The 16,940-nt window shown below is 37.3% G+C and overlaps 1 protein-coding gene and 1 pseudogene across 1 annotated transcript in view; one reads left to right on the forward strand and one right to left on the reverse strand.

Moving 5' to 3' along the window:
* Positions 1-13,098, reverse strand: part of LOC107660672 (phosphorylase b kinase regulatory subunit beta-like) — an 82,479-nt pseudogene extending 69,381 nt beyond the window's left edge.
* The window catches only part of LOC107660666 (T-cell immunomodulatory protein-like), a 156,619-nt gene continuing 152,766 nt past the window's right edge, over positions 13,088-16,940 (forward strand). The window contains exons 1-4 of the mRNA XM_016450054.1: positions 13,088-13,343; positions 13,591-13,675; positions 15,009-15,142; positions 15,301-15,358. Of these exons, the coding sequence (XP_016305540.1) occupies positions 13,166-13,343; positions 13,591-13,675; positions 15,009-15,142; positions 15,301-15,358 (455 nt within the window). The 5' untranslated portion in view covers positions 13,088-13,165. The remainder of the gene's footprint in view (positions 13,344-13,590; positions 13,676-15,008; positions 15,143-15,300; positions 15,359-16,940) is intronic.

Consider the following 16,940-nt stretch of genomic DNA (forward strand, 5'->3'; position numbering starts at 1 on the left):
TTAACTCAGCTTTCTAAAATAATGTGGTTAATCACAGTTCACAATCACAGTGGCCAAACTGCCACCACTGGCCCTTGTCAATCAAGGCCTCCTACTAATCCCCATCCACTGAATTGGCTCTATCTCTCTCTCTCTCCTCTCCACCTGTAGCTGGTGTGTGGTGAGCGCACTGGTGCAGTTGTCCTGTGGCTGCCGTCGCATCATCCAGGTGGATGCTGCACACAGGTGGTGGTTGAGGAGAGACCCCCCCACATGATTGTAAAAAATATATGTAAATATTTTCAAAACATATATTGTATGTGTGTGTATTTGTATATACATAATAAATATTCACAGCACACACACATATATTATGTAAACAAAAACTTATATTTTGGATGTGATTAATCGCGATTAATCATTTGACAGCACTATTATAAACACACATACATAGAGAACATCAAACACGCTTGCTTGAGGTACGAGAACCAGTGTACTCTGACATGTGCTTTGATCAAATTTTTGTTTGTGTGGACTTCCAATGGATTTTTTTTTCTTCTTTTTTTAAAGAAATCTCTCAGGTTTCATCACAAATATGTTAATTTGTTTTTCAAAGACAAACAAAAGTCTGATTAAAAAGGCTGATTAAATGATGATAATTTTCATTTCTGGTTAAACTAACTCTATAACATTTCATGAAAAACATAAATATTATTTCTAGTAAATATAAAAATACATTGCTAAATAAAATCACTATTTTATGGTGAAGCTAGTTATAATGGTAGGGTAAGTAAAAATTGGAACTACTGTCCTGCCAGGCTTGAAGGAAAAAAAAATCCTTACTGTTGAGCCATGAAACACTGAGTGGGGCCATAAAAAAAGCCTCATGCCATGTGTAGAGCTCTTTCTGAGAAAACCCAGTGTTGCCTGAAAGTGTGGTGAACTGGAGAAAATGTGAAAAGTATGGGATGCGTGTACATTTTCTTTGAAAACAAATCTGAGGTACAGTGGAAATCTACATAAAGAAATACATGGCAAAGTTAATCAATCAACCAATGTGAGCAAGTTTAGGGGTCACAATAGACAACAAATTACATGCAGTGCTAAATGCAAACTATGCAATCTTGCCAAACTTGCGCCAACTCTGCACAAGGACGTTTGACCTGCAAGCTGCTGCATAAGCGTAACCTTAACCTTAAAAGAACAGTACCAAAAATGATCAAGAGAACCGTAAGGTTGTTTTGTAGTATGAAACCGCTCATCAGGGGTGAATAAAGCGATCTTCAGCAGGTTGCTCGAGTTTTCAAAAGGCAAAATTGATGCATGCAGCACTGCTGCGTTCTGTCCTATGGTGTGACGCTGTGACCCACCTTATCAGACTGCCGCATGTAGCAGTACATAATCCCCCGCATGCACTTGATAGCAGAGTGCTCCAGTTCATGAGTGCGGCCCATGTCATCGTCAATGTGCCTGTGCGACAAACATTCTGCATGAGTTCCTGGAAAACACTTCATTATGTTGAAAATGCATATTTTAAATAGCAAAGAATCTGCAGCATGCCATTACCATCTACTAAGTTAAGTGTTGAAACTATCACAGTCATAAAAAAGCAAACAAGCAAATGAGACAAACCTTTAACACATAGCGAGAAAGCTCATGTAGAGCATGCATGTGCAAACACCACCCACATATACTCTTACAGAGACAAATAGAGAATAAGTAATGGATTCAGGCTTTGCTGTCAAATTGGAATCATCTTAATTAAACTCCTCTGACAATGCTAATATGCACAGGTGAAGACTGATGACTACGCCCGTCTCTGATATACGCCTGCTCTCTATTTTTATCGTCACATTCGTCCTCTAGAGGAACAACCCTCTCCAGGAGGAGTGAGAAGGGAAAAAATAACACTTTGTCTTAGGAGTTCAATGGAAAGTCTCTTTCTTGGGTGCCCTCCTATAAATCTTGTAACCTTGACCCGGGCCCCCAGAGTGCTGGTGACCTGCTTTAGAAAGAAGGGAGGTGTGTGTGTGTTTGTGCATAGGATAGATATATGTGTTTAGAATATCTATAATTCCCTTTTTACAGAATACTGAAATTCAGTGAAGATATTGTGAAATTGTGAAAATATAAAAGGACAATAAATCTTTATACGTCAATATTTTTTTCTAGAACATTTAAACTTTGCCTTTCTAGTTAAAAATTACATTAAAATTCTGCATCCTGTGTGCTACCTCAAATCAATTCAGAACTGAATTGGAATTTAAATGGCATTCTCAGTTCAACTGTTAATTATTACTATGAATGACAAACAACCATGGCTGTTAGAGATATGAATAAGGAAAATAAACCTACAAAACAATATTCAAGTGTTTAGTTGTCCCAGTCAGTGTTGGTTCAATTATTACGAAGGGAAAGAGCAATACCAAACCAATCAGACACTGCCTAGAAACAGTCATGCATCAAAACCTCCCGCCTGAACAAAAAGGACTTTTATTGTGTTTTATGAAGATTTTTTTGTCCTTGTCACAAAATGCTTTCTTCAAAGCATCTTATTTTGCATTCAACAGAAGTCACAGAGGTTTGGAATGACATGAGGCTGAATAAATGATGACAGATCTTATTCTTATTTTTGGAGGGAAATCTGCCTTCAAATGAAAGACGGAAAGACGGTGCAAAACACAAGGAAATACTGCAAGTGAACCTCTTGGGAGAAAGTTCATTTTTAGGAAGGAAAATGATTCAGAACACAAAGCCAAATCAATGAAGCAGCTAAAGAACAAGATAAATGCTCTACAACAGCCCAGTTAAAGAGCGAGCAGGGCGGTGTTTGGTCATAACATCTTGGACTCAAAGTGACTTTGGACAATCCCCCAAGAGGAACCTGGGCTTTAGCTCCAATATCTTGTTCAAGGGCATAAAGGTGAGAGTTTGTTAATTCCCCCTTGCAGAGTTTGAACATATAACCTTTAAGCTATACGGTATCCAGTACATCCCTGGACATTAAGTTCAGTCTAATTTTGTCTTACCTGAGCTTTGGAAACTGCAGTGTAAAACAGCAGTCCACTATTTTGAGCACTGGAACAAATGTACCTGGATCAATTGGCCAAATTGCTCTTGATCAGTGGGTAAACATGCTTACCTCAATGTGATTAAAGCTGCCACTGATATAAATCTATCAAAAGAGTGAATACTTACACTACCCTTTAATGGATTATTTAAATGTTTGTAGGGGGGAAAAGTCTCTTACACTTACCAAGGCTGCTTTTATTTGATAAAAAATACAGTAAAAAAAAAAGCATCATTATGAAATATTACATTAATTTAAAATAACTGTTTTCTGTTTAAATACATTTACATTTTTTACATTTTAAATTTGTGCTAATTTATTCCTGTGATGGCGCAGCTGCCATTCAGCAGCCTTCACTCCAGTCTTCAGCATCACATAATTCTTCAGAAATAATTTTAATATTTTTATTATTATCAATGTCGGAAACAGTTGTGCCGTTTAATATTTCAGTAGAAACTGTAATGCACTATTTGCAGGAATCTCTGATGAACAGAAAGTTAAAGGAACACGCCACTATTTTTGAAAATAGGCTAATTTTCCAACTCCCCTAGAGTTAAACAGTTGAGTTTTACCGTTTTCGAATCCATTCAGCCGATCTCGGGGTCTGGCGGTAGCACTTTTAGCTGCAGCTTAGCATAGATCATTGAATCTGATTAGACTGTTAGCATCTCGCTAAAAAATGACCAAAGAGTTTCTATATTTTTTCTATTACCTAGCTGGGAACTATTTTCAGGCGCCTGCTGCACCCATGGTACGGCAGCAAAGTTCCTTGATTATTACGCCGGAATGAGAGTATAGTTCCTAGCCATATCGGCCTAGAAAATCGCAACTTTTCATTTTCTGTCGGTCCTATTACACGATGTAACTACAGAAGAGTCCAGTTTTAAATAGGAAAAATATAGAAACTCTTTGGTCATTTTTGAGCGAGATGCTAACGGTCTAATCAGATTCAATGATCTATGCTAAGCTACAGCTAAAAGTGCTACCGTCAGACCCGGAGATCTGCTGAATGGATTCGAAAACAGTAAAACTCAACTGTTTAACTCTAGGGGAGTTGAAAAATGAGCCTATTTTCAAAAAATAGAGGCGTGTTCCTTTTAAAAAAAAACAGCATTTATTTGAAATTGATTGATTTGAAATAGAAATCTGTTGCAACATAAATTTCTTTACTCTCACTTTTGATCAATGCTGAATAAAAGTATTAATTTCTTGAAAAAAAAAGAAACATACCAAAACCTTTTGAATATTAGTGTATGTAAACCACATATTTCATTTTTCTCTACGATAATGAAACATTCATTTTCAAGGTTTCATTTAAAGAGGCCTATTCTACCAAGTCATACCACAATACTGCTTATTTAGGCAAAAATCATAGACATAAGGTCTGTTCACACCAAGTGACACAACAACCAGTATAAATAAACGTACACATGTTTTTCTGCATAATACAACTCATCTGACAATAAAGATTCCTCTTGCTCACTAAAATAGCTCACTAACAGATATGCTTTAAGATGGTGTAAAATAGTTTGTTCAGCCTTTTTTCCTTGGCTGTTAAACTCATTTTGTTTTTCCCCAGACACCACAGATGGTATATACAGTACACCACTGCATATGGGGCCTCTGTGCTGTTTTTGCCTTGTTGCATATGCACACCATGCACATCACACTTATCTTTTGTTTTTTTGTTTTTTTAGATAAACTTCTTAATTATTAATAATCTCTAAATATACAGTATATAGCACTTGATATACATGTAGCACTTGGTCATATTGATTATCATCTTGATCATGTAAACTAGAAAATAAACAATTTATAGAAAGGTATTGCACATACATTACTACTCAGTACTACTACCTGTATGCTAGTGCCAGTGCCCAGATACTGGCAGCGCAGTAGAGGGAGTCTCTGACTTTAGCCTCCTTACAGGTGGAACAGGTCTTCACTGGGAACAGACCAGTGGTAGGGCTCTGACAATTCAGAATGGTGCTCTTGACTAGAAGAAATGAGAGAAAGACAAAGATAAAAACAGATACAGTGTTACTATCAACAGCCCACAGCAACAGCAGGTGCCTCCACAAACACTTACTGTAACTTGCTGTTTACGCATCTTTGATGAACACCTTTTCACACCTGTTATTCTAGCTGTCTGACATAAAATACCACTGCATGTATAATTAAGCTAATTAAATATTATTGCAAGTTTCTCGTCTTCATCAATATTATGAAATTAAAAAAAACAGTAAAAAAAAAAAAAAAAAAGGAAACACAGCTTTATCCATCACTGTGCCCAACTGTTAAACTTTCTCTCTCCACTGTGATTTCTCTTTACTAATGTATAATCAGGCTGAATAGGGTACTTCATTTTTCATCAGCACATTACGGCAGCACAAATGAAGGGGACATTCATTCCGAGCCATCATTTGTTATGTAGAGTTTGGGTCAATTCAAAGAGACAGTGCCAGCAGGGCTGGGGGATAAGGAGACACTGGGGGGAATTAGTCAGAATATTAATGTACTCTTCAGAGAGACTGCAGCCAGGATTACTCCGACTCCCATCGGAAGAATCCGGCAATCCAGAAAGGGCGATAAATACGTCTTCATCTGATTAGGCCTTGTACTGTAACTGTGGTTGATGCCGGCAGGACTGAAAGGAAGACTGCAGTTGGAGTCTTCCAGAATGTTTCAGGGAGGAACAGTTGAGAGATCAATTAATCTGGCGAAATCTGCCTCACAGCCTGCTATTACTGCCCATTTGCTCCTGTGAAAACCTTAAATTACTAATCAAGAAAATCTCATTTGCAGTCATTTCAAAATCGGTGCAGCATGCAGAGGACCACCTGTGCATTAAGTGACTTCTATGGAGAAAAGAAAAGCAGCGAAATTACATATTATTCACATGCATCTTTAGCATGAGGGATAGAATGCATCACAGCACTCTAGATGCAAGTTCTTTGAAGACTGCATCTCTCTCATCATCTAACAGCATAATACACCTCTAAATCAACCCCTAAAACTGCACACACAAACACGAGGTTTCCACGAAGAAGCCATTTTTATACACCAAGAAGAAAGGGGGGGGGGCACACAGATGAAGAGAGACAGAGGAAGAAGACAAAGAAAGAAAGAGAAAGAAACTCTTTTGCCCATTAAAAGTTAAAGCTTGTTTTCTCCAACCTTAATCTTGTGGAGGCAGGGGAAAGATAGCAGAACTGCATTCACAACAAACAGGCCAGAGAGGAGAAGAGGAAATGAGAAGCACTGAAGCATGATTTCATTACCACATAAATAGGAAAACCCAGAAAGAGAGCGAGAAAGATGGAAAAATGAGAAAGACCGGAGATAAAAATGGCAATAACCTTCTATAAAATGTTCAGAATAACATACCGTGCATGTTGCATGTAATGTGCTGCATTCATTTACAGTACTTATAATTCAGCTCCGTAGCTCAGATTCAGCTCCGAAGAAGAGTCTACCAAAACCATTACTATCCGAATTATGAAACTTACCACATTTATTTATTATTGTAGGATTCGTCTTATAGGGAATGACATGGGGATTCACTTTCAAAACGGGATTACCCTGCGCTAACGCTGTACGTTTGTCTGCTTCAACCATGACTCATTCAAAAGGATCATTGAAATGAGAAGCATCCTCTCGGTCACTCTTTTCTCTTTGTTCTCTCTCACTTCCTCCCTCTCTCTCACCCTGCAGAGCTCTCATCTCAGGGTTGGCTGTCTGGGGATTTTAAATGAGCTTTAGGAACAGGTTGAAGTCCGGATGGAGGAAAGAGATTGAAAACATTGATTTCATGTATGCAGTGTTCAAGAAACAAGGCTTTTCCATCATTTTTGTGGAGGATGAAACAAGTTCACCGAGAATTCTGCTAATGAGCTGAGAGATTGAATCAGGTGTGCTAGACAAAACAGATACACCATACACACCACTTTCCTATAATATTTTAAAACAAGCAGCTGGAGTCTATGTTCTTTGTATTGAACCATAAGGCCAATCTGAGATGTTTATGTCCTCCATCCATTGGTCAAACACCTTTTTTGCAATAAGAATTAGACAGAGAGCTCCATGTTCCACTCTCCACAGTTTGCATGCATATAAATGTACAGTAGGGCACAGATCTGGTGGGGTCATATTCTCTCTTGTCCTGTAAAAAATATCTTTAAAAACAAGACACATTTAAGAATTAAATCACTAGGATACATTTCGTAATACTTAGATCACTTTTTAAAACACTTTACAGTGAGTGAACACAAGTGCAGTCTTTGTAGGCCATATAAATAATTTTCTATTGCATTGGCACAAAGTACATTGAATGACTGCATCTTTCAAATTACATGAATTGTTTTCTCAATGAGGCACAATGACAACCATTTTACTGTAACCAAGTACCTACAGACCAATTTGCATGTTTACACACTTTTTTCAAACTGGTTATACTGAAGTTCAAATCCAAATATAATACAAAACTCAATAAGGCCGCAATTTGCTACATTTCTACAGTAGTAGCATAGTAAAATTTATTCCACTGTTTTTTCCACACCTCGGCACTGCACTGCGTCTTGATATCTTCGGATCATCTTTATGATTTGGTTTCTGCATTTCTCTCTTGCAAACACTACATGCGTTAATCAGTGGGTGGGGCTAAGCAGGCAGTGATGTAGAAGCAGGCGTTGATGATCTTCTGTAGAGGTGGTGTTTAGCCACACTTTTACATCATAGAGAGGTACAGCCGTTTTGGTAGACTGGCTTCAATATAAGCTGTTTTTAGACTAACGACAAAGTTTTGAGTTCTGAAACTTACAGGATTTACAGGTTTTTATAGTACAGTGACCTCTTATACAGTGCTGCTTGAAAGTTCATGAACCCTTTAGAACTGTCTATATTTCTGCATAAATATAACCCAAAAAATCATCAGATTTTCATGCAAGTCCTGAAAGTTGACAAAGAGAACCCAATCAAACAAATGAGATGAAAATATATACTGTCATTTATTTATTCAGTAAAATTATCCAATACTACATATCTGTGAGCAGCAAAAGTATGTGAATCTCTAGGATTAGCTGTTAATTTGAAGGTGAAATTAGAGTCCATCTGTTCAGAGGTGTTTTTAATCAGTGAGATGACTATCAGGTGTCAGTGTGTGCCCTGTTTTATATAAAAGAACAGGGATCTATCAAAGTTTGGTCATGTTTGTGGAAGAAACAAATGAGATCTCGGAGGACCTCAGAAAAAGAGTTGACGCTGTTCATCAGGCTAGAAAAGCTTTCAAAGCCATCTCTAAAGAGTTTGGACTCCACCAATCCACAGTCAGACAGATTGTGTACAAATGGAGGAAATTCAAGACCACTGTTACCCTCCCCAGGAGTGGTCCACCAACAAAGTACACTCTAAAAGCAAGACGTGTAAAAGTCCACTAGGTTTCAAATGACTGCAGGCTAACTTCTAAGTAACTAAAGGCCTTTCTCACATTGGTGAATGTTAATGTTTATGAGTCCATCATCAGGAGAACACGGAACAACCATGGTGTGCATGGCAGAGTCACAAGAAGAAAGCCACTGCTCTTCAAAAAGAAAATCGCTGCCCATCTGCAGTTTGCTAAAGATCATGTGGACAAGACTTTGACAAGACATCCATGTTTTGTGGATGGATGAGACCAAAATAGAATATTTTGGTTTAAATGAGCAGCGTTATGTTTGGAGAAAGAAAACACTGCATTCCAGCATAAGAACCTTATCCCATCTGTGAAACATGGTGGTGGTAGTATCATGGTTTGGGCCTGTTTTGCTGCATCTGGTCCAGGACAGCTTGCCATGTTCATAGAAGGAAACCCACCAACATCACAGAGTTGAAATGGTTCTGTACTGAAGAATGGGCTAAAATTCCAACAAGCCGTTGTGCAGGACTGATCAGCAGTTACAAGAAATGTTACTTGCATTTATTGATGCAAAATTGGGTCACACCAGATACTGAAAGCAAAGATTCACATACTTTTGCCACTCACAAATATTTAACACCGGATCATTTTTCTCAATAAATAAATGACAAAGTATATATTTTTGTCTCCTTTGTTTGATTGGATTCTCTTTGTCTACTTTCAGGATTTGTGTGAAAATCGAATTATGTTTTGGGTCATTTTTATGCAGAAATATAGACAATTCTAAAAGATCAAGGGAATTTTGGTTTCTCAGTTCATGACCCCTTTAAGGAACAATTTTGTACTGTAATGTAAACATGCACCATGTACTGTACTGAATTCTAAACAGTAGAGAGCCGTCATTCTTGTTTTTAAAAGAAATTTTACAAATGAAACCATTGCGTAAGTATTGATAAATGTGTCCTAGTCATTGCAAAAAGTATATTTTTTATAGATTTTTTACATTTTAATTCTTGCTATACTTTGTTAGATTTCTCTGAAAACTGGATTATTATCTTATATTTTGTCATGTTGCTTCTCAAGCAAAATTAATCTTATAGACGTTTACTAGAAAACAAGAGCAAAGTATTACATATTAATAAATTATTATCATTATTATTTTTTTGCAGTGCATCAGCACAAATATCAGTCTACCTGCCACTAACAAGATCAGCCTCACCTGCGGGAATTACCAATCATTATGATATCATCAACAACCAGCAACCAACAAGTTGGAGATAATTCTAAATCAGTGGTTTACAAATAACACAAACATTTAAACTAAGCTAAATAACCCCAAAAAACAAGTGACTGATTTTTCTTCATCTTTAAGAACTAATAGAACTATCAAGAAAACTCTTAATCTTACATACGCTGTTTCATCTTTTATAGCAGTATTTATTGTCATGTTGAAGACTGAAATTGAAAGCGAGATTAGGTGAGAGGAGAGGGAGAAAGAGGGTAGGCAGGAAAAGAGATGAGTATTGATTAAGAGCAAAATGCACAGAGGAGCTCAGCAATGAGAAACCATACTAGCTCCAAATGAATCTTTTAGTGCTTGGACTCAACTCATTTGCCGGGTATTATAATTAAATGTAATGGTTTGGAGACTTTTTTAATCCTCTAATTAAATTACGAAACATCTTGCCATAATTAAATTATTTTTAAATATGAGTAAACACCAGTGCACTTAATACACAGATCAACTATATTAGAAAAAATCAGGAGTAACTTTGCAATTTGTACACAGCTCGACACCTTAAATGCATTGCTTTATAATTTTGTACTTGTAATTAAAATTAAAAAAAGGTGGTGCATCTAGATTAATCCATGACACGACAGAATGAGGTTAAATGCCTCATTTAAAGACCATAATAGAGTGCTCAAAAGATGTTCTCCAACTATCCTGAGCCAACCATTTCATTAAACGCTCGGATCGGCTTCTATTCTTAAAACTATACGAAAAACTAATTACATCTAGGACATAAATTCTCACCTGCGCTATAGTAGCGGTCAAGTTTCTCCCAAAGGGGCTCATCCTCCCGGTGCAGTATGGATAGCTTAAGGGGTTCATAGATGGAGCCTGATCATAGAAAGCAAAGACCGATGTTAAAGAACACTTGAATCAGCATAGATCTGAAATATTGTGATGCTTATCTCGTCTTTAGATGCAATTCAATTATCCCTGGATGGAAGTGAGGAGCATACTTCAAAGCCAGCATGGCTTCTTGATGATGCTACTATAGACTACTGACCCGCTACAGGCCCACTTTAGGCTACTTAGTATGCCGAGGTTGAGCTGACTCAACAAAATCAAAATGTGCTTCATTTAGTCTCTGTAACCTAAATGGTTTTCTGTTCCATTTACAATGCTAAGAGCAGCGAAATGTAGATTTACTGGGGTGCAAAGGCAGCAAAGCATGCCAGGAAAACAATCAAAGCAAAATGCAAAAGACTAAAGCTATTGTTCTCCAAATGCATATATCAAATCGAACGTCATTGCAAACACACACAGCTTGATTGCAAAATTGAAGGCACTGGCACAAACTCTGTGAATAATGGAACCTGACACCAGTAGATTCAGCTTTTTCTGCTAGGTGTGAAATTCAGGGGAACCCCATCAACTCGAGCACTATTTCAGACACATTTAACTTTGGAGCAATTTACATTTTAATAGAATCGACCCAGGGTCAATACCTCAGGTACTGAAAATTCCTAGCAAATTAGCATAATTCCCATCAGCTTTTAAGTAGCTGGGACAAAACCATCTCCAGCTAAGCAGTGCACATCCAACAGGCAAATGAAAGATACTCCTCATTTTAGTTTCACCACATTGATATAAAAGTAACTTGCCTCGAGAAGCATACAGACCCTTTGTTAACAGATTTGATCAGACATTGACAGAAAGAGATGAGAGGTACTGGACTGCATTACTGATTTCATTAATCACAGAATTTCCCCCATGATATATCACCAAGGATTATTTATGCGTAAGCCTATACATCCGATGAATTATTACAGATGAAAAACTAGAATTATTATTTTCTGCAATGAAAAAGAAAATAAATTAAGCACCAATTTTCAATTAGGCATCAAACAGTCTGAACCAAGACTGTTATATGAATGCATTGGCTTTCAAAAATTAAACCGTTATTAACCTTCATTCAGATGCTTGTAAATTGAAACGGAAAGTTCTTATTTCTAAAGTGTCAATCACTACGCCCCAACTTACCAAGTTTCCGGAGTTTGCGATGGACATTCACTTCATTGGCAGTGTTGGCTGTTTTTCATTAGGTGAACTCTACGCCAGGCCTCTATTAAGTTAAACGACAACATTCGTGTAATTCAGAGGGTTAGCAGAAAATAGAGATCACACAGTGAGATTTTCTTCAGGCATGGTTACTGGATGGACATGCAACAAATTACATTATGCGCAATTGAAAGACGATCTGGTATGACTGACGTCAGGGGATGAGATGATAATTAAAATGTGCAAAAATGACCATGACACCATATAAGCTACAATGCCAATGCAACTTCTAAGGTAATAATGACTGACAATGTGTGATCCGTAGTCATATTGTAAAGTGAAGTAGCGCAAATCTCAAAATGTTTATATTGCTGCAAAATGTAAACTATATTACCTCACAGGATATATAAGTATATCCAACTTCACACCATGCATACTCATGTAAAGCGATATATTCTATATTGCAAATCTCAACTGCTTGATTGCTTGTAATCACAAAATGTAAACTATAATATCAACAACTCTAATCTGTTCAATACGACAATAAGGCATTAAGATATTAACATCATTCATTTCTATAAAGCTGTACAAATAAAACTATTTTAAAAAATTATGGCAAAAAAAAATCTGTCATTGTTTACTCACCCATGTTGTTCTAAACCCATATGAATTTGTAGAACACAAAAGAAGATAATATTAGGTAGAAGGACAGCCACTATTTACATTCATTTAATATTTTTCTATACAGGTTTAGAATAACATTAGGGCAAGCACTTTTCTTGTTCACGGTTTGCCTTCAACAAACAAAACTAGCTGGAAGAAACTATGTGTGATTTTATTTATTTATCTATCTTACATAACCACAAGTGGATTCTGAAAACCCTTTCAAGGGCTACTTGAGTTTTAATGTCAGGCTGAAGCAGACGCTAACAAGCACTGAATTAAGAGGGTTAAAAGGCCTTTCAAAACCTTAGACATTCAGGAGACTGAAGTCTTTTAAAGTGCTACTCCTTAAAAATTCAAAGCCTGAAGCGCAGTGTGCTGTTAGTCTCTACATATAGCCCTGATCAGCGTAAACTTCACACCTGACCTTTGGGCTCTGCTCTCTGCCACACAGAAAAGAAAACTCATGTTAATGCGCTTTTGCGGCACGGACAATGGATCAAAATGCACCGAGAGAGCAAATGCGCACTGCTTAATCGTGCTCAATGCCATGCATCACAAAAAGCCAAACCTGATCGCTTAGATCTGGCTTTGAACTCCAGCAGCTTCCAGCCGACATCCGCTAGGCTTGCCATAACGACAGCTAAATAACAACATCACACTCGCACTGCCGGTTAGCACTCACACGGTCGCAAAGCCTATATGTACTCCGCTGGCTGCCGTAGAACGACATGCCGTGTTCCGGTTTGTGGTGACCGAAGCTAACTGCACAATGTTGCTGTCATGGGCTTGGTTTTTGACGTTATTATTCAGTTTTGTGGGACAACATGTCACGTTTGCATTGCAGGAGGTTACTGTTGATTTATTTGGCCCGGAGAATTTTGGTACGGTAGCGGCTTTCGGTGACTTTAACTCTGATAAACAGACTGACATTTTCATCATCAGGAAGCGTAAGTACAGTTCTGCTAGCTGACGTTAAGATTATTAATGTATCAAAATCTTCCCTTTTAAGTTGAATTTAATGTAATGTAAGATGCTGCTTATTGTACAATATGTGTGAGTTTTAATAAGATGTCACAGGGGGTGTGGCAAGATACTCCCTTTGTACTCTGTTTTTATGTACTGTTTATTTGTTTGTGTTATTGGTACTGGACACCCTGATTCTGTGTTATTTCATGAGAATATTGTTTCTTTCAGATTTTGAGATGGTGATTTTCTTGGCTGATCTTAAAGCTCCTTATTTCAAACCTAAAGTCCATCTGACTAAAGAGGCTTTCCCTAGGTAAGAATACACACTGACACACACTAATAAAGCCTACTGTATCACGTTCGATACATGAATTTCTAAGGCCTCTTAATTATCGACATGATCAAAATGTTGCCGAAAAGCTGTTGTACACAATCTTCTATATGCCTTCTGCCACCTGACTGATAGTTCATCATTTTTAATAAGTGAACAGCCTTTTGTCATAATTCTAAAAATGTTCACCGTCTTTGTACATGTCATGTGTCTTTTGACTTTTAGTTAGTAAATAAAAGAATAACTTTATATTATTATCAATATTTCAAGTAAACATTTACTTGAAATATTTACTGGACTGAAGCTACCTAGGATTACTTCATTATCCATTCATTATCCACAACATACATTGTATTAAAAATGTGTGTATCAAATAAGATAAAACTGACTTTAAGAATGTTTATTTCTCTCTAATATAATTGTATTGCATTGCATTATATGTTTTGCTCCTCACAGTTAAAATTACAGAGCTTTGATCATAAAACAACATATTGTTGAGAGACATTGACAACTTATGTTTATTTACATTTTATGTAGTCTGCTATACTGTAACAAACATCTCATTGATTTACATTACAAGCTATTAGAATTTCATCGCATTTCATGACCATATGTGACCCTGGACCACAAAACCAGTCTTAAGTGTCAATTTTTCAATTGACACTTTCAGATATATAAATCATCTGAAAGCTGAATAAATAAGCTTTCCATTGATGTATGGTTTGTTAGGATAGGACAATATTTGGCCGAGATACAACTATTTGAAAATCTGGAATCTGAGGGTGCAAAAAAATCAAAATATTGAGAAAATCGCCTTTAAAGTTTTCCAAATGAAGTCCTTAGCAATGAATATTACTAATCAAAAATTGTTTTGATATATTTACGGTAGTAAATTTACAAAATATCTTCATGGAACATGATCTTTACTTAATATCCTAATGATTTCTGGCATAAAAGAAAAATCAATAATTTTGACCCATACAGTGTATTTTTGGCTATTGCTACAAATATACCCCAGCGACTTACGACTGGTTTTGTGGTCCAGGGTCACATATACATAACAACTTCACAAATAGCATATTTTTGGTCAGTTTGGGCCTCTGAATAAAATTGACATGCTTTTTTTCTTCTTGAATGTGTGAGCTCCATATTATCACAATATCATATTGTATGGGCCATAACAGCTTGAAATATCACATATGATGTAAAACCTAAACCACATATGAAAACTTTAACTAATATTTCATATGTCATGTTTTGTGAGAGTTTATTGTGTTGATATTGCCTTGTTCATGTGTTTCTCTGGCTCTCTTAGTGACTTCAGCATAACTAGTGTGGTCCCGGGTGATTATGATGGAGACTCTCAGATGGATGTGCTTGTTACTGGCTACCAGAAGGACCTCTCCACACAAACAGTCTTCATCTTCTGGGGCCATAACCAAACTTTGGGTAAGGTCTTAAAAATAAAAGAAAGTGCTTTCTGTACATTACCCTGGCTCCAGTTGGTTCGTTTATTCAGTATTTCTGCCTGAATTGATGGTCTTACAGCTATAGAAATTATACTTCAGCAGTGATTTGCACAGTAAATGTTATCTGTTCTCTTACAGACCAGAATGGTAAGGTAGGGCTGAACAGGACCTTTGATGATCAGCCCCTTGTCATGGAGTAAGTGCAGCATATTGTTTTTAATTTAAGGGCATTGTGGAAATATTATTTCTTTATATAATCTTGGTCTTAAACACCTTGCCTTAGGGAATTATGGTACAGTTGCGGCTTTCACTGACTTTAATTCTGATAAACAGACCGACATTTTTATTGTCAGGAAGTGTACGTACTGTTCTGCTGTAGGGATGGGCGATATCTTGTCGTTTGCGATATACCGGTAAAAATTCTCCACACGATAAGAATTAGTCTTCCCGCGATAATAATGATAAAGTCTAGTTGTTGACATATTTCTGTGTGCGACTGTGTGGAGCGACGTGAAGGAAGGCGGACGTGAAATTGAGCAGCTCCTACAATCTGGAACAGGTTTGGATAGGGCTGTACAGTGCGACAAAAATCGGTCTGAGCCTTGAGTAAATGTACTACAGTAGCACGTGTGCGACAGTTTTACATGTGTATGAGTCGTTTAACCTGTTGTCCAACAAAGATATTTTAATTTATTGACATGCTTTTTCTCCATATTAACTTCATAACCTAGTCGAGTGTTTGAAATAACTTATTTTTGTGATCAGACGTGGTTTCGTATCACAGAATAAGGCAGAAATCATACTATTTTATAGCATTATATACAGTGATAAAGGCTATGTCGATTAGCATTGCATTATAAATATACTTTATCCTTATAAAAAAATACCCAAGATTGCTTGAAGAACACAGATGCCATATATTTTTGTGCAATCGCATGTTTATTGTCTCCAGGTTTCCTCAGTTAAAATTTCTTTAGACTATCTGCGTTTTATTCAGCTACAGCGATCACTGGATACTTCTTCCTGGAGCATTATTTCTACTATGCATATGTGGAGTTTCTGCGCAAGGGCGCCCTCCGGCTTTCAGTGTGAATTAAATTACATTATTAACGTCATTACATTACGTGTGTACTCAGTAATACTCACAACACCCTATTTTGGGTAAAAATAGGAAAGATAATACTTTTCTCTAAAGCAGTGGTCACTGTCGATCGAGATCGACTTTATCTTGACTTTATCACTGTCCCAGTACATCCCGAAAAAAACAGTAAAATAAGTACAAAAATGCATTACATTTATGGGGTTATATTAATGTATCACTGAAGGGTACTGTCTTGAGAAAAGTTTCGATGGCAATGGCATTTTCTTCTCCGTATAAAGCGCGGCTCTGCTTTGTTTACAGCGGTAAACAAGGAAACGCTATATTGCGTCGGGTCATAAGCAGTGTTGCCAAGTCCGCGGTTTTCCCGCAGAATTGGAGAAGGGTATAACTGCAGCCCGGAGATCTCCAAATAGGGACGGGAACTCCAAAACGGGGTGGGAGCTCCAAAATAGGGCGTGGCTTCCTCCCATTGAACCTTTTTAGTTACACCCAGCGTTACTGCCCCCTCCTACCCTGTGAATTTCGAGCCCCGGGACGCCCCCGTTACTTAGACCAAAGCGATAGAGTAAAATCTTTCCCCTGCGGTGCGCTGGGACAGCTCGCGGGAGAGCTCGTGGGTAATTCCCGTTTATATCATTAAGCAGAGGTTAAAAAACCACTGGCCAAGAGCTTTGGG

This window comes from Sinocyclocheilus anshuiensis, unplaced genomic scaffold (genome assembly GCF_001515605.1).
Source record: "Sinocyclocheilus anshuiensis isolate Anshui unplaced genomic scaffold, SAMN03320099.WGS_v1.1 scaffold1879, whole genome shotgun sequence".
Lineage (NCBI taxonomy): Eukaryota > Metazoa > Chordata > Actinopteri > Cypriniformes > Cyprinidae > Sinocyclocheilus > Sinocyclocheilus anshuiensis.